The 27,953-nt window shown below is 41.3% G+C and overlaps 1 protein-coding gene across 7 annotated transcripts in view; it reads right to left on the bottom strand.

The window, feature by feature from the left end:
- Positions 1-4,314: 4,314 nt before the first annotated feature.
- Positions 4,315-27,953, bottom strand: part of TMEM63A (transmembrane protein 63A) — a 41,126-nt gene continuing 17,487 nt past the window's right edge. For 6 of the 7 annotated variants that reach the window (XM_014598088.3, XM_019483111.2, XM_059717401.1 and 3 more), the window contains 16 exons: positions 27,670-27,778; positions 27,180-27,250; positions 26,564-26,644; positions 25,852-25,975; positions 24,515-24,648; positions 20,681-20,818; positions 18,162-18,315; positions 17,284-17,390; positions 15,289-15,375; positions 14,875-14,937; positions 13,684-13,846; positions 12,712-12,817; positions 10,880-11,047; positions 7,544-7,659; positions 6,925-6,987; positions 4,315-5,796 (listed from right to left, as the gene is read on the bottom strand). In XM_014598088.3, the coding sequence (XP_014453574.1) occupies positions 5,638-5,796; positions 6,925-6,987; positions 7,544-7,659; positions 10,880-11,047; positions 12,712-12,817; positions 13,684-13,846; positions 14,875-14,937; positions 15,289-15,375; positions 17,284-17,390; positions 18,162-18,315; positions 20,681-20,818; positions 24,515-24,648; positions 25,852-25,975; positions 26,564-26,644; positions 27,180-27,250; positions 27,670-27,778 (1,843 nt within the window). In that variant the 3' untranslated portion in view covers positions 4,315-5,637. The remainder of the gene's footprint in view (positions 5,797-6,924; positions 6,988-7,543; positions 7,660-10,879; positions 11,048-12,711; positions 12,818-13,683; positions 13,847-14,874; positions 14,938-15,288; positions 15,376-17,283; positions 17,391-18,161; positions 18,316-20,680; positions 20,819-24,514; positions 24,649-25,851; positions 25,976-26,563; positions 26,645-27,179; positions 27,251-27,669; positions 27,779-27,953) is intronic. The other variant, XM_059717404.1, reaches the window with a different exon arrangement.

Raw genomic sequence — 27,953 nt, 5'->3', positions numbered from 1 at the left:
GCTGCTCCACTCAAAACCAGAGGAGGCAGCATTTCCAGTGGTACAGGTCAAGGTCTACGCATCACTTGTGAAAACTCTGCAGAGCCTGCAGGACTGAAAACACTAATCAATAACTTTAGACCACTGATTCCCAAGCAGGGGGATGTGACGGTCGGGGCTGCCTTCAGATCCTTTCAAGGCAGCTGCCAAGTGCCACGCAGTGTTAGCACTGCTAGGTGTGCAAACTGAGTCACAAGATAAACCCAGAGATTTTAAACTGGTTTTGACACTCTGGATTCCTTTCTGACCTGTCACGGGCTCTTCTTTGCAACAGAATTATTTTTTTGTTTTTTACTATAGAAAAATAAGAGTGAAAACTAGGAGCTGGCATTTTCCAAGGCCTTGAGTTTAATGAGGGGGCCTCAAGTCTAGAACAGTTGAGGACTACTGCACTAGAATAATGATTTCCAGTGTGGTGCTTGCAATGGACCATCCAACCTCCTAGATTCCTGGTTCATGACACACCACACACTTACACGAGTCACCATTATCACTGCTAATCAGTGCTGGCCTTTATTAAAAGGTGGCTTGTCTTATAACTTGTTTTTGTGACCCATATCACCAACAAACACCTAACAAAAGGAAGGTGCCACCCTCATTTTAAGACATAGCAAAGTTTGGTACAGAGGGATTAGGAGCTGGCTTTGCAAATGTGGCCTCTGTAAGGGGGTAGCTGAGCTATGCAGGCAGCTCCCAACAAATACCAAGCCATCTGCCTCTTACTACCATATTGCACCTGCCAGGCCACACACTGTTAATAACATTTGAAAAAGAAATAATATTTTAAAGATAAATATTAAAAATTAAAAACATTAAAATTTAATTAAAAATTAAGCAACATAAAAACAAAACAAAACATGTTTTGCCTCCCAATTAATGCTTTGACCCCAGGATCCTGCATAGAGCATGCAGGAGGCCCAATTTGTTTTTCTAGAAGGAGGTTGTTCAAAATACACAGAGGCCTCAAGCTATTTGCCAGAGTTGGGGGAAAAAATCAAATTGCTGGTTCTGCCATTTCCAAATGGGGTTACAGTTCTCTTTCTACTCTCTCCATGATCAGCACTGCAAATATATTTAGCTGCTTTAAGACTGTGAAAATCCTCATTTAAATACCATACACAAGCAACATGCTAGCTATCCTGTTGACCTAAAACCTGGGCTCGAGGTAGGAATTTCAGTCCATTCAGATCAATTATAGGCTGTACTAGAGCTTCCCCAGGGGGAGGAGGGGATGAACAACTATAGAAGAAAACAAATACCACCCCAGGAGAGGTAAAAGCTTATGGCATCAAACAAGAATCCAGATTTATTTCACTGGGAGCTGCAAGCTCCAAGTTTGAAGAGATAAGTAATGGAGACACTGATGAGGGCAAGTTAGTGTCACATACTGTGCCAGCAAATTCAGGGAGCCTCATTCTCTACATTCTGTCTGAAGGATTAGATGTTAATGCTTGGAGTCAGCAGTAGAAAGACAGCTGGTCCTGATTCACACTCTTCCCAAGGGACAACTGCTTAAGGACTGTACTGACAAGACCAAGAGAACCCAGCAACTCTGCACTTGAATGAGAGAAATTGGGAAGTTGTACTTACTGCAGCTGAGATCCTGTAGCTCTGCATACAACCCAGACCAATTTTGATGTCGGATAAGACACAAGAGCCAGGAGATGCATCTACAAGCCAGAGAATTACAGGGAGAGCGCCATCTTAAACTGACACAACAGGTCAATTTTCACTGCATCTGCCTTTACTGGCCTGTTCATTGTTATGATCTGGTGAACAGCTGTTCTTAGGCTAGGAAAAAACTTGAGCTTAGCCAACTGAAGTATGTCAAGTAAACGTTCACAGCTGTTCTGGGCAGGGGGACAAGCAGAGTCTCCTGTTAAGTCCATTCAGGATCTGACAGACAAAATATTGGTCCAGTCCCATTAGGAACCTGGGCATTCTTGCTCTGTTGGAGAGCTAGCATTATCATTAAAAGGAAAGTGTTCTTCCTGACTGAGGCCCATCAGTCACTTGCACCAAGGCTTTCTACTTGCAAAGTTTCACAGATACAGCAGGCCTGGGCCCTGTATGTCAGAGTCTGCTGCCATCAGTTGGTGCTGATAAGTAGACATGAAAAAAATCTCTCACAGAAGCCTTCTTATCCCAGCTACCTCACTTATGAGAACTTGCTGTGATAAAACTCTCCTCCCATTCTCCAAATGCGACTCCACCTTCCTAAAAAGGAGTCAGCCATAGGTGACTGACTGGCGCCTCCTGAGACTGGGGCAGCGGGGCTGGTGAGCACCCGCAGAAGTTGGCAGCGGCAGGAATGGGGCTGCTGAGCGCCCACAGAAGCCTCCGGCAGTGTTGGCAGCAGGGATTGCCCTGCCGGGGGGACACCTGCTCCCCCATGCCCCGCCTATTAGTTGCCTATGGAGTCAGCTGTCAATGCACACTGCATTTTCTTCCTTCTACAAGACGCTCAGCCTCTGCAGAGATGCACTGGGGTAAACAGAATCTCCCAGTACCCAAAGCAGGCTCTATTCTCCCATTCTGGATTCAGTGTAGCAGAATGTGTCCCTTGCCATACCCATGTGAAGTCCTGGACACAGCTGTATCAACTATAGTCACACTTGAATGTCAGGCTTTTCTGAAAAATTCACAGTCCCCAGAATGTGAATAATGACTTTGCAAGTGAGAAGGCGGGGCTGTCTGAGCTATGCAAGATGGGCAGCAAGCATCAAATCTCAGGAAATATACCTCTGGGGGGCTGAGATCAGCAAGTCCTGCTAGGCCATTTGCTTTGGTTTCCTGCCAAAGGATTCATAAGAGGTACATAAAAGAATGTGTAATGACTTTAAATATGAATTTCAAGTATTGTACAGCCAATATCTACATTCACTGAAGCATCCATCCCATGCTGCGAGAGGCTTCACTCTAAAGCTCAGCAAGGAATGCGAGTTGATCTAATTTTATCCTCTTGGAAACTTCTACCAGCACAAAAGTATGAGCTACAACCAGTGCAGTTTCTGAATTACTTCCAGCTTGGACCAAGCCAAAAGATACTAAATGAGCAGGGACATTACAAGCTTTAAAGCCTGAATGGTCTGTACTCTGTGGTAGTCACTGAGGCCTTGTGATGATTTTCTAGGGGGATGTTCCCATATCTCAGCTAAAAAAGTATGAGTACAGAAAGCCATGCTATAGGTCAATAACAACACTATTCATATCAACAGACATGACTGGCAGTGGAATAGAGCACCCTTCACCTGTATGATGGTAACCAAGAATGGCTACCACAAAACAGTGGCTTCTTGACCGAGGTGACATAAGGTGGTCGTTTCACACCATTCCCCTTGTTTGCATGCAGAGAATCCAGAGACTGACTGTGTAGCAAAATGGATCTCCTCTTTCCACCTTTTGTTTTCAGTCTTGATCAGGTCCTGAGGCATATTGAGGGGCTACATGTTAGAGGGCTGAACCTGTCTTGGGAACACAGCTTCATTATCAAAGACTGTCAGCATTCCCCTTTTGCAAGCACTGAGAAGGCACCACAGGAAATTAAATACCAAGCTAACTTTTGTCCAAGATATACGACTTAGAAATTTGTGCACAATTGAGAGGTGACATGAAAGACCCAAGTGATGCAATGGAGGGCAATGGTTCCAGGCTGACCCAGCTAGAGTAACCAGGCCAAGCATGGGAGCCAAAAGCCATTAATCATTGTAATTAGCATGTACAAGATATGTGAGAACTACTTAAACAGCCACCTCTTTCAACATGCATCTATTGCATTTTGAAGGGAGGCAGACAATTAATCTCCATGCTGTAACTGCTATATTTTCTTTTGCTGTTGATTTAACATAGCAGGGAACTGCAAGACTCGTATCTATTGTATTTGGGTATTTCACAAGTCAGAATGTAGAGCAGCAGCTCTAGGTCAGAGTTTCATTGTTACTTAGTTTTTATTCAAACCTCAGAGCAGTAGTTTGAATCCAATGCACATAACTCTGGTGATCCTATGGTAGTTTTAGAATAAGGAGACAACACTTACGTGACTTAAAAAGAGTTGGGTACGTTAGCCAGCCCTCTTCCCACAGGCAGGACCCCCTTTATACACCTATACAAAACACCTGGCTTTAGGGATCACCCAATTTACGGAACAGGACCCCTTTCCAAAACTTATGGTCACGATGTTAAAAGAACTACAGGGGACACTACGGTAGCAATGCAAGGCATCTTCTTCAGCTGAAGTCCACCAAAGAACATAAAACAAATCCTGGGAATTCAGGATCAATTCTGCAAACCACTAAACACCTTTATTTACTGGGTTGCTGTAGCATGCTACAGGTGCTGGTTGCTTTACAGACACTCACGAACAGAGTCCCAGCATGAGGAGCTTGCAGTCATGTGATGGACAGCCAGCCAAGTAGAGAAACAAGAGAATAAAAGGAGTTTCTATACAGACATCAAACAAGACTAACTGCTGGGGAGAGTCAAGAGCACTTGCTCTCTTAGCATTCAAACAGTGCCTTGCACGTTTGGTCCTAATTGACATTTTTTTAATGACTTGTCAGTCTTGCCTGGGGTCCAAGTTGGCATAAGATGAAGTATTTTAAATATGCAAAGAAAGATGGTCCATAAAACCCAGTTATGGAATCCCTCTTTGAACTCAGTGTTTTATTGCTTGTGATTATTGCTTAGTTACAGTTTGACACAATGTTGCTTTGGGATAGACTGGGACCTACTACATAATTTAAAATACCACATAGTATCTTACAGCTTGTATAAATGGCACTTAGTAAGGAAGTACAAAGATTTGTCATTTTAACCCAAGATTAAAAAAAAAAAAAAAGATAAAATGTTTACATCCTTTATTGTTGGCAGGTGAATGTTCATTGTGGAAGGCCCTTCAACAAGTGACCAGAAAGTAAGTAACTACATCCCCTGCAAAAATATATAAAAGTTATATGAAAGCAGTCTCTTATTCACACCAGCCCCCTGGGTTTGGTACTGTGCACTTTGCTAGTGAATGTAAAGCCCTTGTCTCTTTCAGAAAAGTAGGGTGTTCATGTCTAGGCTGGATACCTTGGGCGACTGAAGAGACAACACTGTACCACAGGTTGTCTTCCTGGCTCTTGCCAGTATGGTAATATATGCTGTTTTCTCCATCCAAAAACTGACAGTCTCAAGATCTATCAGTTCCTAGTGATTAATAAATATTTGAGGTTGGTTAAAATTCAAGGAGAGTCATTTTGAGTAAAGAGAAGACGCACGCAATCAGGGCGTTGCAACTGCTCCACTGACCTGTTATCTATGTGAAGTGTGAAAGATCTCCATAAGGTAAGTGATTAAACAGTAAATGGAAAGGAGAAGTCCCTGAGGGCTGCCTCTCTCATCTCATCCCATTCACAATGGTAGACGGCTTAGAAAATAATCAATCCCAAGGCGGCTGCTCTTTAATCTCCAAGCACAGCTGCAGATCACACACTGAATTATTTCTGTACCTCTGCTTCAGGCACAACGTGCAGTTCAGAATGCTTGGGGGATTAGCTCTTTTAAAGCAGGACCAAGTGCTCCACCTTGTGTTAGTCCTGGAGATGACCAGAAAGGCTTCTATGCCTTTTCCAGGACCCTGGCAGGTTCCACTGAATACGTAACAGAGTCATCTGCTTGGGTACCCTTTGCTCCCATGGTGCCATATGACTGGTGCTCAGTCTGAGCTAGTGTTGTCCTTTCCGTAGGGCGATGAAGCAGGACCCGCGGGACGTACATCTAAAATGGTAGATGTTTGGGATTTTATTACTACATCACATAACTTTATAACACTGGAATACTTTGCTGCATTTCAAATCTCTTCCTATCATCATCCCTCTTTATCTTTGCATCTCTTCCTGCCTCACCTAAACACCTACATCTCTCTGAACCCTGGAAGAAATATTTTAGTGCAAAACTCAATTGTGTATGCATGTCAAACAGCATGCTGTTACGCCCCAACGTTTCTACCCACATTCACATGGGCAGTACAGAAAAACTCAATATACAAATCAAAATGCTATGGCCATTTTTGGTGATGTAGCATTTACATTCTGCTATGCATGTCACAACTCCCTCTTTGTCCCCACACAATGTGACGGGATAGACAGCATTCAAAGGCAGCCAATCACACGGTGCATGGTGTAAAAGTGCAGCAAATTGGAACACATCATAGATTGGTACCAAAAGAAGAATCTATTTAAAAATACAGTATTGCACCTATTGCTAAAACATCATTCTAGGTCAGTTGTCACCAACCAGTGGATCTCAATCCACCAGTAGATCTTGGAGCCTCTTGGAGTCGATCCAAGGCTGGGGTAGGGGGCCGAGTGCCCATGAGCATGCATGTGCACACCTCAGCCCAGCAGGTCAGTCCATGGGGGAAGGAAGGGGCAGGGGCTAGATCGATGCCCCTGTGTTGAGGGACAATGCTGCAGAGGCAGGAACAGGGATAAGTTAAGTGGGGCCCCAGCTGGGTGGGACTTACCTGCTGGGGAGGCATGCCCCCAAATAATTTTTTCTCCCTCTGCCTCTATCTGCCTCCCCCCAGACTTACCTGCTGGATGGTGGGGGAGTGGGGGGAGGCAGTGCACAACAGATCTTGGGTTGTTCTTAAATGCCAAAAGGTGATCTCCTATTTAAAAAGTTTGGAGACCACTGGTCTAGGTGGTGTTGCTACATCAGCACATTCAAACACACTGGACAAGCACATTGTTTTGATTACCTTGTTCTTAAGTGAGTTAATACCTGCACTCCCACACCATTCAGACTAGTAATGTCCTACCCAAGCCCTTTGCCTGGCAGGGTTAGGAATTCATTTTTCAAGGGAAGGTAAGAAAAACTACTATTTTTTTGTTAAGGACTTACAGAATGTCTTGGAGCTTCTCCTTTGTCAGTGTCACTTCCTCTTCCACCTGACACTTCTTCTATCTGAAGGCAGGAAAAGGGGTGGGAGGAAGGGAAATGTCAAATTGGTAAATCAGTGTCACAAAGAATGGTTTGGTAGAAGGTAGGGTGGGAAAAACTAACAGGCTAGTGTCTAAGGTGCACCCTTCCCTAGCTTCTGCTGGATTTCAGGGTAACATGGTTAACTACCTCTGTGTACACAGAACTGGTTGTAAATCTACATGCAGTAGCAGGTTACTGGAGTGTATGTTAAGCACAAAACCCACTTATAAAGTTATAACAAACTCTATTGTTGCAGATGCTTCTCTCAACCCTCCCCCTTGTACCTGCCTCCCACACAATCACCTTGGGCTTTGAACTCCTCTCCCCACCACCCTGTGACATTTTCAATATGCAAAAGTACCTCTCTCAATCCAGAACCTCCTCAGCACATTACAGGAGTGAACCCTTGTGGGCTAACCCAGCTGCCACTGACATAAATGGAAGTTTTGCCTTTGGCTCCAGAGGGAACAGACTGTGCAGTGTGAAACTGGCCAGGGCTGCTGGCTGCTTATCATCACTAAAATTCAGTACCATTTACCTTGTAATTCAGAGGGCTCAGATACTTGAAGCAACCAAAACAGGTGTAAGCTAAGCAGACAACAATGGTGATGCTGACAACTAGGAATGTGAACATAGTTGTGGGTGCTTTAAAACCTAAAATAAACAAACAAACCAAACAAATCAGACAAGGCAAAAAACCCCTGACAAATAAAAGAATATATTAGAGTGGGGGGGAATCCAGCCAAAGAATGCTTACTGCTCTTAACCACTGAGACCCTTCTCTGTGATCTCCCATAACCCTCAGATACTCATATTTCTCCTAGAGTATTGGACAAAGCTACCTTTGATGCTGGTTAATGAAACAGACCAGCTTACCGCAGCACAAAGACTTTTATCCTGGGATCCTACAGAGTACAAGCTCACTGTCCCACTAAGCACCCGTGGAGTATCCAATAACATTGCTCCATGACAACTAAGGCTAGTTGGAGTCAACTGATACTCAAGCTGCACGTGTAAACAACTGTCCCAGACTGATGAGACAGGGGTCAAAACCCACGACAATCAGCTAGGAATTAAATTGGTTGTCTGTTTTTTGCCTTAGTTATCCACAACAATTGTTGGGCAGTTCTACAGATCACTCAAGAAGCTGTAGAAGTTGCGCACACAGCTATTGCCAGGTTAGGGACTGAGACTCCTAAATTTAAATCATGAATTAACCACAGATTCCACCCTTGACATCTGCCCTGGACCAATTCATTATTTTCACTGATAACTTGGATGATGAAACAAAGTACAACTAGAACATTTGTGAAAGGTGCCAAGCTGGGAGGGGCTGCAAGCCTGCCAGAGGACAGGACCTTCAGAAAGTCTGGATAAAAACCTGGAGTGGGCCAGAATCTACAAGATGAAAGCTAATAAAAATAAGTGCAAAGTGGTAAGCTGATGGAGGAGGAATCAAATGAACAAATACAAAATGGGGAATAAAAGGCGAGGCAACTGTCTGGTGTAACAGGACTGGGTGGTTATGGTGAAGCACAAACTGAATAGGAGTCAACAATGCAGTGCTGCTGCAAAAAATAATCAAACTTCATTCCAGGCCGTATTTTTAAGTAGGAATGTCACATGCAAGACCTGGGAAGTACCGCTGGTCTAGACAAGGAAATTGGAACGTCATCACAACATTTTGCAGCTACGCTGAGGAGTTTGGTTTTAAAACACATAGTCAATGAGCTGCATAAATCTATGACTGAACAGTTAAGTCTCACAAATTAAAGCATTTTTACACTGTTGTACCCAAATACTTTTTGCCCAAAGATCCAGTGGCAGCTCAAACCTCTCCTGACTCTCAGCCCTGTGTGGCCTCTGGCATGGTCAAAGCACTAGAGATCATGCGTCAGACAAGCCTATGCTGGGCCCCCAGGGGATTCCTGGTAATCCAGCCTCCAAATGCCATTGCTAAATGCTAGGACAAACACAAGGTTTTATGTCCCGTGCAGCAGACACAGAACCAAAGATAACATCATAGAGACTTAATTTCCATTATACCAAGAGCTTTCAGTGTAACTGAATTATAGGGCCATGTGAATTAATGTGCAATTGCAAGCTTGGGGGGAAGGGTTTGTTTTTGGTTTTTGTTTTGTTTTAAACCAGATGCTCCAGCACCTCTGATTTGATGTAAAAGCTGTGAATCCACTAACCCATATAGGTGTGAAGATGGCTCTCAAAATATGAAAGAGGGTGCAAAATGAGGCAATGCTGTAACACCTGCCCAAAATGCAGAGAGCACCTAGAAGCAGCTCAGAGTGTAAAGTACTCCCATTTCATCTCAGTGGGGAACTAACACTCAAGTCAGATGATAGTCTTCAACATTTTCTTTTTCACTGTAGGTATGTTAGATCAAACCAACCTGCTTATTTGCCATCAGTGGTGTAGTGATAGAGACTAGGGCAGAATACTGTGAGGTACCAAGGGATGGTAGGGACTGACAAGCTCTTTCCTTCCCACCCCAGGATCCACCCTTGTCTGAAGAGATGAAAGGGAAAAAAAAAAAAAAGTCCAGCATCTCTGTCCCAGCACCAAAAGCCCTAATCTGCATCACAGACAAGAAACTCAAACCATCGCGTACAAGAGAAACGTGGATGTTTTTCTTGCAGGGATCCTATGACCCCAGCTGACTTCCTGCCCCTGGGGCAGGGGGCTAGACTCCATCTCCAAGGCCCCTTCCAGCCCTAATGTTTATGAAATCTACGAAGCTGCAGCTGCCAAAACTCCAGCAGCACTGTCAAGCCCATAACCCATAGCATACTCAGCTGTCATAGGTTTAAGGGCACTGTAAAATAAATGGGATCCAAGATAAAAAAATGTATCAAAGGAGCACAGAGCATGGTGGCTGAGGCTCAGCTATGGAATGTGCTACCCAGCAGCAAGGCGTTTAACAATGTCAGCAGAACGTGCTCCATGGAACTTGGGGCACTGACTGCGCTGCAATGGATGAGGTTGGTTACGTTGTTTTGTCTAACAGACATCTGCAAGACAGACAGTGACAACAGCTTTGCTGTGCTCTGAGGGAGTCAGACGACACAACTGAGTGCTTAGAACAGAGCTGGGCATGCTTAAACCAGAGGCCAGCTTGGTGGAATACAGTAGTTTTAACACTAGGACTGCATTTAAAAGCTTGTCTCCAAGTCTTTCCCAACCTACATAAATCCTTGCCTTTTTTTTTTTTTTTTTTAATATTTAGGAGTTCTGCAGTGTCATTCTACAGCCCAAATCGGCTGGCTCAGACTCCACACATTTAGATAAAATGCACGATGACCATTTTCTCAATAAAATGAAGTAATACTAAGATTTGTGTAGACAGCTTAACACCGACGTGTTACTTCACTCTGGGCATGTCTACACAATACGCTGTAATGCACAGTAGCCTATTCTACATTAGTGTATCACAGCCAAAAAAACTGTGCTAAGTCCTCAGTAGAATTAGCCTACCATGCATGAAACTTCCCCAAAACAGCTAGCCACCCCCCGAAAAGCCCTAAAAAAAAAAAAACAACAAAAAACCTGTTCGCTTTTGCTACTGTGCATTAGCATGGGTTAATGTGTCTTTATGTAGTAACTCATATTACAGGTACCAAATTGAATGTGCTGTAGCAAAGGTGCATTAATGAATGTGTGGACATGCCCTCTATCACCTGTCAGAAGACCTCCAACTACTTTGCACATGGTAAGCCTTGGGAAACATTATTATTCCCATTTGACAAAATGCAAACTCAGACAGCTTCTCATTACTTTAGAGAACTTAGTGACAGGTTGCAGGTCCCTTTGCTTCATATGCAAGACCGAGTAACTCCATTCACTGAAAGATGCACCTTACCTAATCGCAAAAATGAGAAAAAAAAGAGCCAGAACAGACACAGGATTGGAGCCGCAAGGGCTTGATTCACAGCTGCAAAGTGGATCTTCTTCTCCAGCTTCGCAGGGAGAAATGCATAGTAAAGATTGTGGCGGTCAACCATGTGCTTCAGCAGTATATATATCAAGCCTGAAGGGGGGGACAAAAGCCAAAGGCAGATTAATAAAAGGCTTGTAAAACTGGAAGGGGAACCATGCAGATGTGATGCATCAAGCTATTTCAAAGGATCAGATTTCAAATCAATGCTGCTGACTCTCTCACCCTACATAAGTCAAGATGCTCCCAATTGCAGAGCAGGGACAGATTAAAAAAAGAGATGGGAAGTCTTTGTTATGCTTTTATTTAAGCAATAACCTTTGTTATTTGACCAATCTGAGGTTTATTTCACAAACTATGTAGGGAACAGGTTTATTTTTTCTGTTCATTTTATTTCCTGCACTAACAACATAGTTGTGCAGATATGGATTTGTGTCGTTCCTATCAGCTTTCCACCTATTTGCCTGGGGCAGGAACTGGCAACCTACAGCTCATGGGCTAGATCTGGTCCTTAGATCCAGGATGCAGAACCGCAGCTTTGACAGTAGGGGCTCTGCCCACAATGTACCTCAGTCAGGTGCCTAGGGCACGAGCAGAGGGGGCTCTCCCAATGCTACCCCAGGGAGAAGTGGTGGAGGCAACTAGGTTCTAAAGCCCACCAGCCTCAGAACTGAGCTGAGTCATTTAGGCCTGCCCACAGAAAACATTGCTGACTTCTGATATAGGGCATTAAAAATGAAGTAAAGACTACATGCTTCAAAGGAAGGACAAACTCACGTAAGTGAACTTGTTAACAAGGAAACTACACTGAGTTATTCTTGTTGTTAACATATATATATGCTCTGCAGCTACAGTGAAAGAGCACAGGGTGGCATCTGGTGCAGAATCTGGCCCCAAAAAGAACATATTCCAACATTCATCATGAGACATATGCCTACAGCAGGTGATAGGTACCACTTATAATTAAAAACACTACATATAGTACCTCTCATTTTGACAATAGCAGATTTAGCAATAAGTAGTAAAAACTAGACATCAGTTAATTATGATATTTAAAAAAATTGTGCAGCACTTTTCCTACTAAAAAGGCATCAATTGTAGAGTTTTAGTCAAAATCCAATTTGGGTAACTACATTATGCTTAACTCGCTCTGAAGCTTCAGATTAGGAAAGAAAGAATACTAGAGCAAACTGCTGTGCAGTACTGCTTACATCTGAAAAATTTGCTGTAAAAGTGGCAACATGTAAATGGTTGTATAAATGATCCCTTTTATAAAGTTTGTGAGGTTCTCTGAGAATCAAAGGGCATTTTTACACGTGCTCCGGGGTGGGGCAAGCATTTTAATTAGAGTGGCTCTCAGGAGCCGATCTAATTAAAAATTCCCACGTCTCGTGTATTCAGCATCCCATGTTTCAAAACAGTGGCAGGAGCGCATTAACCAATGCTCGTTAAATGAGCTTTAAAGCGCCCTTGCTGCCATTTTGAAACAGGGATGCTGGAGTGTCCTGATTAGAATGCTCCAGAAGACTCAATTAATCAGAACACATTGGAGCATGTGTATAGGTGCCCAAAGATGTTATATAAAGCAGAACAGAAAATGAGTGCTACTTGGTCAGGTATGTCAGAGACAGCAAAAGTCATGGGAGGAGTCAGCATCAGGGCTGAGATAACTCTGGAGTTCTTGGCTACTAGTCATGTGCTCAGTTCAAACCTCTCCTTTTCCTCCTATGGTATGCACAACTCAACAGCAAACTTACCAAATGGTACAATAATGGGACAGGTGATGCTATAGGCCATGATGACGGTGAATACACACAGCATCCAGGCATACATTGCTCCAAACTCATACTCAAATGCTTGTTGCTAGGAAAAAGAAACCCACCACAAAATGTTAGAATTTCAGAGATTGAGTTACATTTACTAAGGCAACAACTCTGCTTATGCCTCATTCCTTCCTCACAACAAGTAGACCAGTTATTTTCCTGAAAAAACAACTTACGGTTCCATGGAACCCTATTACAGATGCACAAGAAGTATAATATTATGTGCTTTGAACAAAAACATACAGCAAATTGACACTTCCTTTGAGATAATTCCTTCAAAAGCATTCAGGCTATGAGCAAAAGCTAATTCTAACCACAGGTGTAGTGTTCCTTTGCTGCCGAAACTTTGTGCTGTATGGCAGTTCTAGTTGAACCCTAAGGATGTTACAAACACTATAGGACCTGCATTTCTGTGACTGTAAATGTGTACACACATAGGGCCAATCAATGAGCCCTGCCTGACTTTTGTTAATCAGAGAAAGGGTTCAAGATATACATTTTCATTCTCAAACCAGATTTTAAAAACAAACAAACAAACCAACTGTAGTGGCTTAGGTATTAAAAAATAGAAGCTGTTTGTGAAAAAGCAAGATATGGACAGAAAAGGGGGGTGGAAATAATAAACTTCCTGAAGCTCAGAGGCATTCAGAATCTAGATTTGGATCTGCATCCATCTCCAGTTTTAGTGATAATGTTCCACAGATCCCTATACATCCACACTGCACTGGGCAGAGAGGACAACATGAACCTGTTAGTCTGAACAAAATAAAAGTTGAAAAGAATGATCCCAGGTAGCTGTTAACAGCTGCAAAGAATGGAAGTGCACATGGTTTCTTTGTGAAGATTAATCATCTCTTTTAGGCTTATTAGGCTTTTATCAACCCTGGACTGAAGAGACCCTTCTACCTGTTTAATGTTTTTCCTTTCAACAGCAGACCTGGCCATTATCATGCGTATGGTGTACAGGATGAGACCAGGTAAGCGCAGCAGCTCCATCCCATTGCCAATGAAAGCAGAGGCAATCACATAGTTCACAAAGAAGGCTCCCTGGTCAGGCAGAAACACACACCTGCAAGGAAGCAGAATCAGTGGATGGAATGCAAACAACCAAGCAGACAGAGGGGAAAAAAAAGATGGGCTTATGATAAGAACAGGTTGCATTTAGAAAAATCTGCCTTTTGGAATAAACACTGGACACCTGACCAAAGATGGTTGCAAGATCTTTGGTACTCTGAACTCAATTACACGAATTTAGTGCTGAATTATCTACGCAATAGCCAGGTTATATTTTGTAAGTGCTATTCCATGGAAATAGGAGCATCTGCAGTTGTACTAAGTCCAGGGAAAAATTAAGAGGGTTTAGGGCTTTTGACCTTTGTACTTTCAGGAATAAGCTGGTTAGAATTAAAAAACAAACAAGCAAGCAAAAAACCCACTGCATGATACTACTATGGATGGCTTGTGCCAGCAGCGGTCCCAGCCTCACAGTGCTTCCAAATACTTGCAGTTCTAGAGAAGGTACTTGTACCAATTCTATGCAACAGCTTCCAACACAATCTCTTGTGTTTCTTTGTGCTTCTGAATTGGTATTGCTTTGGCCTGCTATTTTGTCCTGTTCTAAGACTGTAAGGTCTTTGGGGCAGGAACCATCTCTTTGTTTTGTATTTATGTACATTATCAAATGCAAAGGGGACCTGGGGCTCAGGATGAACCCCCCAAATAATCTCAGAGGAATTCATTTCTCATCATTCATTCTGAATCTCTACACTATAATATAGGGCAGGGCTGGAGCCTCCCACCTGGGGGCCACCAGTTGGACATACGGCCTGCAGCCTCCCACCTGGCTGCTTCTTCCTCCACTGCACTTGCTTCTGCAGCAGCCAGCCATAGTCCCTGGGGAGGGCAGACTGGTGGAAAGGGACCCAGTGAAAACACTGCCTCTGTGGTATGTGGATCTCAAGGTATGCGGCTGTGCAGTGTGTGGCCCCCAGCTGCTCAGAGGTTGAACAGCCCAGATACATGGCTTGTGAAGAAGCCCTAAGCAAACACTCATGAAAGCTAGCTGGCAAAATAAAACAACAAGTAATTAATACTTACTCTAATCTGACTGTAGATTCGGCTGATTCTCTGTCAAACAGCCAACGGAAAAAGAAGTCAAGACTGGAAGAAAGATGGTTAACATTACTTACCCTCCACAGTTCAGCAGGTTTTTTAAACCAAAAACCAAAAAAAAACAAAACACAAAAGATGTGCACACAGGAACCCAACTGTTCTAACAAACACAGGTTTTAAATGAGTGACCTGTATTCTGCTCTAACCATTATTGTAGTTACTGAACACTCTGCAGTCAAAAGTGGGAAGCCAGACTTGGAATCTCATCACACAGAAGTGTTTGATTTCATGCTTATGTTTCAAAGTTTTAGCTTCAGAAGACAGCATCAGGATGGAGACAAGCATACTCTAAGGACAGAGCCATATTATATAATATTCAAACCTCAACACAATCTTTACCTGGTCAACCCAAGAGAAGGCAGAATCAACACCATGAAGATCAAAAAAATGTAGACTTTATGCATTACTATTCTGTTTTCTCCAGACCTACCAAAAAAAAAAAGGCTTATTAAGGAAAGACTTTTACTGCTAAACAGAATCCTCTTCTATCTACACTAGTCCTGCCATAAGTACAGCATATATAACATTCTGGAAAACAAACTAATTTATTTTGGGATGCAATATGTTATCCATAAAATAACTAAACAACACTGGAGTCTAGGGAACCCATGCAACAGAGAAGATACCATATTTTCCTCTCATATAGCCCACACCCTTTCCCCCAAAACTAGCTGCAGAAAATTAGGGTTTGCATTATATGCAAGGAAAAAAGACTCCCCATGGCTCTGAATTTTTATTTTTTTTTTTATTTATTTTTTTTTTTTATGGGCACGCAGAGAGGAGCAGAACATTAATAGCTGCAGCTCATCAATTGTCACAGCCCCCTACTGGCCCCCTCGCCAAATTTCTGGACAGCCATGTGCCAGACTGGGCCTTACCTCTTGGTGTGCAGGATCAGAACAGTGAGTGGCCCCCAGCCCTGGAGACCCCAGATCTCTGGTACTAACCTGTTTTCTAGGGTAAGATTTATTCTTCTTCTTTGGAACTTTCAAAAACAGGGTGCATATTATATTCAGGTACATGTTATATGCAAGAAAACATGGTACCCGCAATGACTACTAGCTCCTAGTTCAGCTAGGTGAGATCCACCTCAATAGTAAACACATGGAATAAAGTTCTTCACCTGAACAGTCTTGTTCAGTGGTGCTCAATCTCTGGCCCATAGGCCAAGAACAGCTGTGAGGCCATGTTATCCTATCTACAAGGCTTCCCACGGGTCTGTAAATTTGGTGGCAGGGGAATGATGGTAGTGTTAATTGCTTCAGCTTCTAGAATCGCAACACTTAAGGCTACCATCATGCTCCCACCACCATTATTTCCAGACCTATGCGGAGCCCTGAAGGCAGGATAAACACAGCTCAGTCTGCTGCACAGGTTTGCTTTGTGGCTGGATCCAATGAACAGGGCTGGAACTGGTGCATGGGCTTGTGAGCATTATGAGCAAATCTAAAACATAAGATTGTTAACACCAACTGGGCTTTGCTGGGCACATGAAGCAGATCAGGAAGTCTGTTGGGCCACAACATGAGTATATCCATTAGAGTTCTATCAAAAGCAAGAACTATGCATATGTCCTTTTACACTTTCAAAAACAGATTTAGAAGGAGAGAGGTGGTGGACCCCACCTTTAATGTAACTAGCTAGTGGTTAAAACACTTTCCCAGGAAGTGAGAGAATTGGGTTCTATGACCTCCTCACCCCAATGGGGAGCTGAATCCACATCTCCAATCCCTCAAAGAAGCGCGAACAACACCTGGTGATAAAATTGGGCTGAGATGGGAAAACTCCACATCTCATTGAAGATGGGCCACTGCTGCCCAGAGTGCAAGATTCAGAGCCAGAGGGAGAATGATGCTGCAGTCAAGTGATAGATCACTCAAATGGTAGGAAGCAGAGTCCTAAGTCCTAGGTACTGTTCCCAGAACTGTTCATACACTTTATTTTGTTGACCCTCTAATGCCAAATGCAGCAACTGTCCTCATTGTTGCCATGCCTGAGCCCCTTTGAGGATCTGAACTTGAGTTTCTTTATTTAAAACATTTTTTTGCCTAATGCGGGAGAAAACCCCCTACACCATATAACTGGATACTATCCTATTGTGTCATCAACTATGAAACAGAGGTAATTCCCTCAAATGTCTAGCAAAGAGGCCTATTAGATTACACCACTCAATAAAGTACTTTAAAAAGAAAAGTAAGACTAGTCCTTTTTCCTTATCCAGAGGAGAGTAGATCCTCTGGGAATCTATTTTGTATGAGATGCAAGACATCTTCCAGTTTCCCCAATAATTGGCTTTATAGGATAGAACTAAAAGAAGGAAAATGTGTTGCTTACTTTGTCCAGTGGGATTCCAGCAACGTTGAGTAATAGACCATTGTTGGTAGCAGAGCAGAAAAGGACCACAGGAGGACTGTTGGGAAGAACTGACTAACAATTGGATCCTAGCAAATAAAAACAAGAAGAACAGGTGGAAAACACTCCAATGCAATTGTGGTAGAAGAATAATAGTGACAGGGATTGACTTTCTTATAGATAACCATACTGTTAGTCTCAGAACTGGCACAGGACAACAATATTCAAGGCTGAAAATAGGGTTTGAGATTACATACCAAGATAGACTCCAATGCAATCTCAACAGGCCAGATTACAAGCCCTCTCCCTCTTCAAGGGAGTGTAAACACCTGATGACAATGTTAGGTTGACATGGGGAAGCTAGAGGCAAATTCTCACAAAAACAGGTTGTATGAAATTTCAGTAGAAGCTGAACTGGAATTGGATGCTCATACTGGTTTGGGAGCCAACTGGTAGATACAATGTAAGCATGACCTGCATTTCAGAGTTTAAAATCTGAGTCCTCACTTCCAAAAATATGAAAGGGGCTTAGATCTGAGATTATGTTTCCAGTTCAAATGTAAAAAACATTGTTATACAAGTTTAAAAGTATTACATTTTCATTTTGTATTAAAAAATAAAATTTATGAACATGGAAAGCCTTAAATGAATTGATTTCAGGCCAATATCAATTAAGAAGCAGGACAATACTAAAAGAACAAAAATGTAATGTTTTACATCAGTTTAAGCCTGTGCTGGGCATTTAAACTAGTTAAGAATGAGAATATGGTTGAGTCTGACTAACAGACTGGGCAGGCCTGATTTCTGTAATATTTTCCCACCAGTTTACTAACATTTTGATATGATGCAATAATACTCACATTAAGGTAACGAATAGGTTTAGTGACATTGAACTTGTCCATAGTGGAGATGATTATGGAAGGTGTAGTCAGAAAAAACAGCACAATAAAAAGAAGCATATTAATACAAAACCATCTCAACCACCATTTTAGCCCACGCACCGAAAAATTTTTCCTGTTAAGAAAAAGGACAAAAAAAAAAGAGAGGTAGTCAGTATCTTGTTGATGTAGATACATACCATCTGTCAAGTGACAGGTAGATGGTGCTTCTTTTTTAAAACTAGATATTCATAGACATAGGAACCATAACAAAACCTCCCCAGAAATTCATTAAATGAGTTCCAACTGCCATTAGCCATTAATTAGCAAAATGAAAAGTTAGTGCAACTGTGTTGGAGTAACTCTTAGGCTGTTTTTTCTTTTTCTTGCTTATCTCAGGCAATTAGAACCTAATTAAAACCAAAGCTTTCTGCTTAACAATATATTCAGTCTTGTTTAACAGACAAACTCACCCTAGTTTAAGTTATATTAAACTAGGTTTGTCACCACTGAATGTCAGTTCCATAGTGATTCGCAACAGAACGTCCAATTGCAGACAGGGGATATGTTCACATTTGAACTATTGTTAAGCATTCAGTGGGAATCTCAAGAGTAGATACATGGTAAATACAGAGGGCAATGACCAGGTATGTTTTTAAGGTACCTGGGTACTTTCACACTTAAACTTAGAGAAAAGAGAATGATAACTGGTAATGACTTTAATGTCTTAACTATTTCTATTCAACAACATGAATTGAAATAGAGCATAAAGGGGTTTCAGTCTTACTTCATTTCAGTTCTTACCTCTTGTCACGATGGAGACCTTTTGCAGGCTAACCAATGTTGGCATTTTAAACAAAAGAAAAGTTGATGTGACATCAGCAAAAAAGTGAAGAGTGTCAAAGCAATAACTGGCAACATGGTAAAGGAATTGAAGTAGGAAAGAAAAATGGTTGTCCCTTGCTTGAAAAGTGGGGTAAACCACACCTTCTCCAATCTAACATACTCCGAAAGACTTTGGGCATCTAATGATTATTTTGTCCACCTTCAATGTAGCCATGGTCTGTTAAACAGCAGTGCTACACAGGAGGTCACAGCAGAAAGTGAATGGAACAAAAAGAGGGATTTTAGGTAGGGAGAACAACTCTGAGAGCTGGACTCTGACAAAACTCATTGCAGTAACAATTCTTAAGACGAGACAGGGGATGTTTAATGACCATAAAGGGCAAAACCTTAACATTGTGTGTTATCTAACAGGGCACCTTTAAGCTTCAAAATGCTTTTAGAGTCCGTCAAATTCTAGTACTTAGATAGAAATCAGGAATGCCCAAATTCCAGGCTACAGTTCCAGCAGTGACTCACTGCAAAAACATAGGTAAATATTTATTATACGCTACATAAAGGATGTGTTATTCTAAATCATGGCTTAAAACCTCTAATGGATAAATACATTGCTTAAGTCTCCACTGTGATTATGTCAAGCAGTGGCAACTTGTAAACTTTTTTTTTTTTTTTTCTTATAATGCATGTTACATTGTTTTAATATAAAAATCACTTGCAAGTATATTGGAAAGAACCCATTGATCTGTGAGGTCTCTCTCAGGCAAAGGAGAAGGTGAGGAGCAATGGCTAGGGCAAAACAGTGACTGAACAGTACTTACTAATTTTTTAAGTTTTCCCCTACTGGTAGCACATTATGTTTGCCAAGTTTACTAGTCCACCAACATTTCAAAAGGCAGACAACGTTTAATTACAGAATAGGGTGAACTGCTGCCATCTTATTATAGAAATCAAACACTTTCATAACATTTAACACTGGTACAGGGCTAAATGAGATCCCTAGATCTCATAAAATAGATCTGCACTGTTCTCATTCTGCAAGTGGAAAAGCTGAGGTACAGATGTTAAGAGACTGATTTTCTTGGAAGGTGATAGAAACTATGGGTATCTAGAACCTCTAAGGAGGAAAACGACAAGTCAGCCATAAGTGACTTATCCAGGGTAACTAATTCAAATAAAGTAATAAAATAGAAAACAGTCAAATAAAGTTTGGCTAACTGACCAGTCAAATATAGGTCAAATTGTAAGTAGCCATAGGTCTAAATAATACACAGAAAAAGCACAAATTTTCCATTAAGAAATGTGTCAAAAAAGATATAAAAATCATATTTCCCATCAAGAAAACTACAAAAAGATAGGGGTTTTTTTTGTGAAATTGCTACAGTCTTTGACCAGTCAAAAATATGCAGTCAATTGACAGTATTTGATGGGTCAATTGAATGGCTTGCTAACCCTAGTTGGAAATGGAAAGTCACAGATCTCAGCTCCCAATTTTCTGCTCAATTCACTAAGACTTATTCACAAAATGGTTCTCTTCAATGCAATCCCTTCTCCCCTCCCACAAAAGAGCCCAGTTTTCTTCTGGCAACAGACAAATAACCCAATCCCTCTCACCTGAAATTTAAATTCTGAATTAAAACTTAATAAAAGACAGAATTTACCAACAAATATTTTCGGGGTACGTTGCATATGTAACATTCCACTTTGAAATGCAGAGTTCTTTGCTGTACATGGATGGCTGAGGTTCCCCTTTACACTTAAAACTTTGGCATTTGCAGGCATTGAAATCTTTAAGGATACTGGAAGAAGAAAGAAAATGCAGTTTTACACCTGGAAGCATCACATGCATAAACAAGGAGATTGCTAAAGATTAAAGTTTTTATTACACCAGCTTGAGACTGTTATTGGATAATACATCCATATCATGTAAAATTGCAGTAACAGAGAGGTAGGTAGCCATATTAGTCTGAAGTCAGGCAAAAGGCAGGGAAGATTTGCACATTTATTCATGCTTATGCTATGCATCTCTGACTCTGTTTATGACACAGCATCTGATAATGAATAGCATAAGCATGAATGACGACACAGCAATTTGGGCTTATGAAAACTTATGCAATACATCTCAGATGTGGTTAGTCTCAAAAGGTGCAAATCTAACCTGCCTTATGCGTGTAACAGTTAAATATACATCTCAGTTTGCCTCTCTCAGCTCTTACAGGTATCTAACCAATAAAAGCCTTGCCTTAAGTTGCTAAGAGGGCCATCAACAGAGAGGAGCTTCTGGCGCTGCCCTATTAAAAGTCTTAGTGCCTCACATGCCTTTGCAAAGAGCTCTAGTACAGCACAAGCCACTCATTACAAAGCAGTGGATTTGTTTGTTTTCTTGCTCAGAACACTGAAACTAAAAGCCAGCCCTAGTCTAGGATAATACTTCTGAAAACATTTTTGCTATGCTGGTGATGTGCTCAAGTTGCAAAATCTCTTCTTCCCCTTCTCAAAATGTAAATTTAAGACACGGATATCTCCTCCTAGAATCAGTATTTAAATTGACATTTGTTAAACTCACATCCAGTGAAAGCATGGGAAATTCAGACAAGGTTCCTTGGGAAATTCAGGGCATTTATAGCTTTCCCAAACACAGAACTGTTAAGGTTCAAATTCTAAAAAGCATGATAACCAAGGTTTTTACTGTTAAAAATACACTGCACTAGCGAAACTCTGATGAGATAAAGGATGGAAGAAGCATGCGCTGTATTTCAATATATCACCTATCTGAAGTACCTGAACACAGTAATTATGCTTCAGTCACATTTCTTACATGTGAAAAAAAAACAACTGCAATAGAGCAACCAGTGTGGATAAAAATGGATGCTTTTTCATTTTAAAAATAAGATTTTTTTTTTATTAATCTCATTTTTTATTTTATGTTAAGATGCTTTAAAAAAATGAACATATAAAGATAGTTTTAATTTAAAATATGCTAAAGCTCAAAGAGATCATCATGGAATAGGGATTGTAACTTCTAATTATATACTATTTGACCCAATATATTCAAGCAACCTTTTTAGAAGTCTTATAAATAGATCACAACAGGCTATGGACTATATTCAGGGCCCAGTCTCATGGGGTTCCCAGAAGCTCTTCTATAGATTACTAAAGATTAAAGAAAACCATTCTATCCAATGGGACTCAGTGCTCAGTCTAAAAGATCCCATTAAGCATCTCTGTGTTGCTTAGTTTCAGTTCTCAAACTGTGGATTTGTCTCCAGAGATTATAATCAGACAAGGGTTTTTAGGTAGATGTGATATATTTTATTAAACCAACTAAGTTGGAAAAATTGTTCTTTGCAAGCTTTTGGGCACAATCATCCTTCTTCAGGCACAGGGAGAGTCTGTAGTCTCCAGAGGTAACATCCATGTTAACAGCAGCTTATGGAGAGGAGAGAGAACAGACCCGATTACCTACCCTCAGTCCTATTGGCTCTCTGCAAATTTGCGTGCACAGTCAAGCCCCTACCTCTCTCTAAAAGTGCAAAGTTTCAAGAAGTTAAATGAATAAAGGATATCAAACAACAAGAACATATTTTTGTAGAAAACAATTATTAAATTGAGGCTTCCTGACCAGCGACTTAAATCAATACGATTTAAATCAAATCTGCCCTGAGAGTAACACATACCAAACTCAACACAGGAAAATGGGGGTTCTATTTCTAACTACAATACAATTATTCTCATAAAACCTCAATATTTTTGCACCACATATTTAACACTAAATAATTATTTGGAATGTTTTTCCATGCAAAATAGATTGGAAGTCAGCTCGAGTGTCTTTGCTATAAAAGATGCCCAAGCATGGATTACAACCAAGCCTCTATAGTCAGAGAGAAGGCATCACAATCCTGGTATGTAGCATGTTTACTGTGCCATCTGGAGCAGCGGCTATCAGCAGCACTCAATTGCATGATGCTAACTTCATTTTCATGCATAACCCGACCCACTTTTTCAAAGAAGATGATCCATCCCACTGACCACTGGTCTAAATGATACCAACAAGCAGATTTGAAACATCTTGTTCAATTTCCCCAGAACTGAATGAGACATCTCTGTTGGATAATTCCGAAGAAACTCACCGAGGGGAAAATATTCAAATGAAGAGGATATCTTTGTTAAGCTAAAGTTTGGAAAGACTCTTTGTTTATTTTTAATATCAATTTCCCATCATACAGATAGTAACCCAGACTCTCCACTCCTTTAAAACTTTTTAAGTTACAATCTATAAACAAGAGCAACAGAACAGCAAACTCCAGCACAAATTCCTCAAAAATTTCCAGAAGCAGCCCCACATCCTAAACTTCTTGACATCTCTGAGCTCACATAGACAGGCTCTGCGGCCTGGCCCACTGATCAGGTAATAATAGATCCTTTGACCGAAAGGGTTATGAATAGCAAAACTGAGGGACCCACAAAGGAAATAATCCATGGGACCACAGTTTTCTACAGAGACCCATTTCCCACCACCCCCAACACACACACCTTAATTCTCCTTTTCAGCCTCTTAGGAAGAGAACTGCTGCTAACAAACACTTGGCTAATAACAGAATTAAGCTGAATTCCATTGTAAATAGCTAGGGACCCTTGTTCTCACCAACTGAAAATTAGGGATTTTTTTTGTTTAAAAAAGTAACCTAAAATCCACATTTTTCCATGATTAAATTGAAACATCACTATATATATAAGTTGGGGATTTTTTTTTTTTTTAATAGGAGAAAACCAGGATCCCTGTAAATAACTTGGCTCTGGTGCTGAGCACACCCACTCCCAAAAAGGTCAACACAAGTCAAAATGGCTTAGCAATTTCAACAGCAAGGCCTATAAATAGCTGTAGCTACACAGAAATATCAAGTGTATGTTCAGTTGGACAGTTTCCAAATTGCAGAGGTGCAGGCTGAGGGCTGAGTAGCATGCTGCTGGCAGGAAGTATTTTGAAAGAGAAAAAAAAAATGAAAGGGTGTCAGGAAACTCTCCCTCTTTTCATCACTGTCAGCAGCAACTGTTACCACCAAGAATATTAAGCACAGCCTTTTACCTACTAACACTGATTCACGGTGAATTATATATAATATATATAGCTATTGATAGTTCATTTTCTGTCAACCAGCTATTTTCATCCATTTCTGGCTTAGGCGGGCGGTTAGAATCCAGTCCTTAGAGGCAGCACTCTTTGCTCCATTAAGTCCCTACAACCATCCAGTCCTTGGCTAGACTAATTTTTAGATCATGAAGAGGCAAAGGGCCTCTGGGAAAAGGTCCAAGGAAGTGGAATACACCAAATCCAGAAAGCAGATGAAGAAAGGAAGAACCAACCCAGGTGAACTAGATGGATTCACTCATGACAAATGTTCAGAGACAAAAAGACACCCCCCCCCCAGTCCAAATAAAAAACAAACAAACCCCAAAAATGAAAAAAAAAAAACCCACAACACACAACCCCTTACTATGTGGCCATAGATTTCTCCTGGAATGTTACAAAAGCCATTCCCAGTGGGTTATTATGAACAGTTTGTTCTTCTTTCAAGTATTCTTCCAGCAGCTTCTTTGTAACTCGGGTATAATAATCTATGGCATCTTCCTGTTGGAAAACGGATTCCTGTTAAATACCAACACCAAATGGTGATCTTTTCTTCTCATTCAATACAACTTCCACAAAGTACAATCCCTCCCTTCTCCTGCTTCCCTACTATAGTAAGATACCAGTCTTCTGGACAACTCTAGGTCTTTAATGCAATATAATATACTGTATTTGCTTGATTCTAATACTAGGTTTCCTCCACACACTTTTAACATGGGGGAAAGCGCCTCATCTCAAGAATCGCACATAAAGGGCAGGGTGGGGGCAAGCTTGGGGTGCAGCCCCTACTCAGGGTCAGAGCCACAGCAGCAGCTGCTGCCTGTCCTCTTCCCCGTCACACTACATCTGCACCCCACCATCTTCCCCCTGCAGTCTTCTTCCCCCACCCCTGCCCTTCTCCCCCCTTACCCTTGCTCCATGCCAGCAGGCTGCAGCCTGAGGCACTGAGCACAGCCCTAGCCCAGTCCTGTAGCACCAATCCAGACCCATATGGCTGCTATGGGGCCAGGGTGGGGCCTGTGCTCAGTGCCCCAGGCTAGAATGGGGATAGAGCCTGCCAAAGTAGAGCAGAGGCTGGGGAAAAGGGGAGGGGGGGAGGGTAGGCAGGGGCAGAGGTAGCAGGAGTGCAGGAACAAGCAGGAGGTAAGCTGCTTGACCTCCCCACACCACCTGCTTCCCCATAGCCTCCCCCCCCCTGCAGTGGTGGGAAGGATGAATTAAAAGATTACCCCCCCTCCCCCCAGTAATTAGATTCTAAAAAATGGAAAATGGTAACATGTATTCATTTTCTACATAAAGAATCTACATGGAAAAATGGGGGGGAGGTCATCTTAGATTCAAGGAACTTAAGTATATTCGTGTTAATATAACATGCATATGGATTTTAACAACAATGTTAAATTCTCTGCAGAAAGTCTTCAAGATGCAAGGGTTTTTTGTGACATCTTTTGTACAGTTGTTCCAATAAGAGGAACAGGTGTCCAACACAAAAAAACCTGGCGTCCTATATTTCCAACACTCCGATCCTAGATTTCAGACATCAGGGCTGGAAGGGACATTGGAAGATCTTCGAGTCCAGCCCCCTGCCCTAAGGGCGGGAAGTCAGCAGGGGTCATAGGATCCCAGCAAGATAAATAAACTGTAAACTCTTGCAGTTTTCCATTATTCTGGCTGATGACAGAAGCAGCAGAAATAGACTCTTACCCTTTTACACCTTCCAATATCACAACAACAGAACTGACCACATAGCTTTGGGTTGATTCGGACCCGCTTGTCATACTTATGATGCAGGTGTGTAAAATAAGTCAGGCTTTTTTCTGCCTTTTTTCTAGATACAAGAATACATGCATTAGATTTTGCAATGGAATAGCAGAACCACAATGACAAGCCTAGGGAAAATGAAATCCTGAAAGTAAAAGTCTTCCCAAGGACTGATAAGGAATAAATCAACCAACATAAAACACTTCCCCCAACATACACCTTCGCTGCATAATACAGTTAACTTCTTTACCAAACTAAAAGGAAGTCTACAAAACCAAGTTGCATTCAGGACTCTTCTTGCATTGCCCTGAACATAAAATCTACTGTAATGGGTCCAGTCTCATGGACCTAGGAACCATCAACCTGAAATTACTAAGTTAAAACTAGAGTTTCTTGTTCTGAAACACCTGCACTGTTCTCAAATCACTAAATCACAGCTAGTCATGATGTGAAATATATGGTGCCTGCTAGAGATACACTGAAGCCAGAGCTGCAGCCCTCAACACCCTTAAAGTTCAAATCAGGTGCAGACCTGAACAGAAGAATTCATCTCTAGCATCTATAAGATTCCTAGTCTTGATATATTGTTAATAAAGCTTGGCAATATTTATCTAGAATTATAAAAAAGAAGTAGGTATATTATACATACAAGTACCTTTCCCTGTAAAGATAAATAAGCCTAGCTACATCATAACACAACTGGACCTCTAGCACATTACAAGTTGGGTATGCAGCACTGAAAAGGAAGAGAGAAATACATTAGGAGAGAGTGTACATGACAGAATGTCTATTAATATCATAATCAATTACTCTGCCTTCTAAAAAGGAGACTAAAAATGGAAATGTGTTTTATATTAATTTGTAGCAATTATGTTTAATACATGGCAAAGGCCAGATGGGAGCCACATTAAAAACAGTATGAATATACATGCAATTCCTTAGACACTAAAATTAAGGTGACTAACTTTTTTCCTTGAGAAGTTCAGCACTTATTCAACCCTCTTAATCTTACACAAAAAATATGGAATAAGATGAGAGAAAACCCAGGCATTCCAGCTTCCAGAGCCCATCTCCTCTAACTCACTAACCACAACCCCAGAACTGTGATAGAACCCAGGCCCTCTCTCTCTCTCATATGTAATAAAGATTTTTTTTCCTGAAGAGTGAGAGTAGGATGACAATTTCTGAATAGTTTAGAAACCAAGAGCCCTTCTACTTTGGCCTTTAAACCTGCTCCTTAAACATATGTCAATCAAGTATGGGAGACTTACGTAAAGTGCCTTTCTATCGTTTCTTTCTTTGCATGTTTTGGGAGACCAGTAATGAATAATGTGCACTTGACCTAAAAGGGGGGGGGGGGGGGGGAAAGAAAAACATCCCAGTTTCTCAACACTACCACAAATGAAGAGAGCAAACAGGAACACAGAGAAGGCAGTGACACAGCACATAAGTATCTTAGTCCTAAAACAAATGAAGAGAACAGGAAAGAGGCCAGCTATTGACTTCATTGGGAGTTATATATGCTTCCAGTAGTGAATCAGCCTCTATATTAGGAAAAGACCTAAACAAAATAAGTATTTTTCCCCCCTTCCTTCATGCAATTTATTTTCTTGGTCATCTGAAATCAGTGTTCACCTTTTAATAGATTCCTTCATATTTATTTGCAAGTTGGCAGGGAGGGAAAAGTTTTTATATCAACTTTTCTTTAGCATTTCCCACTTATGAATATGCTGTAGATTTTCCCCAAATATAGAAACTTACTGTGTTTTCCTCTTTATACTTGACATACTTCACATGATGTCTCATGAAGACAACAGTCAAAATCAGGTAAATAACAGCAAAAACAGTGTGCAGCCAAAGAAGATCATTGCTGTGGGACAAAACATTTAGAAAAGGGAAGAAATGTCACTGTTGCAGGCAAGGATAAGGGGCTATTAAGAGTAGAGCCATCCACAGTTTAAAGCAGTCAAAAAATGTAATTTGCTGATGATGATTTGATCCCTGCAGGCACCTGGCTTACAAGACAACATCTTCCTAGTGTAAAC

The sequence above is a fragment of the Alligator mississippiensis genome, chromosome 1 (genome assembly GCF_030867095.1).
Source record: "Alligator mississippiensis isolate rAllMis1 chromosome 1, rAllMis1, whole genome shotgun sequence".
NCBI lineage: Eukaryota > Metazoa > Chordata > Crocodylia > Alligatoridae > Alligator > Alligator mississippiensis.
Note: the sequence above shows the minus strand (reverse complement) of the source record. Positions and strands in the feature narration are given on the sequence as shown.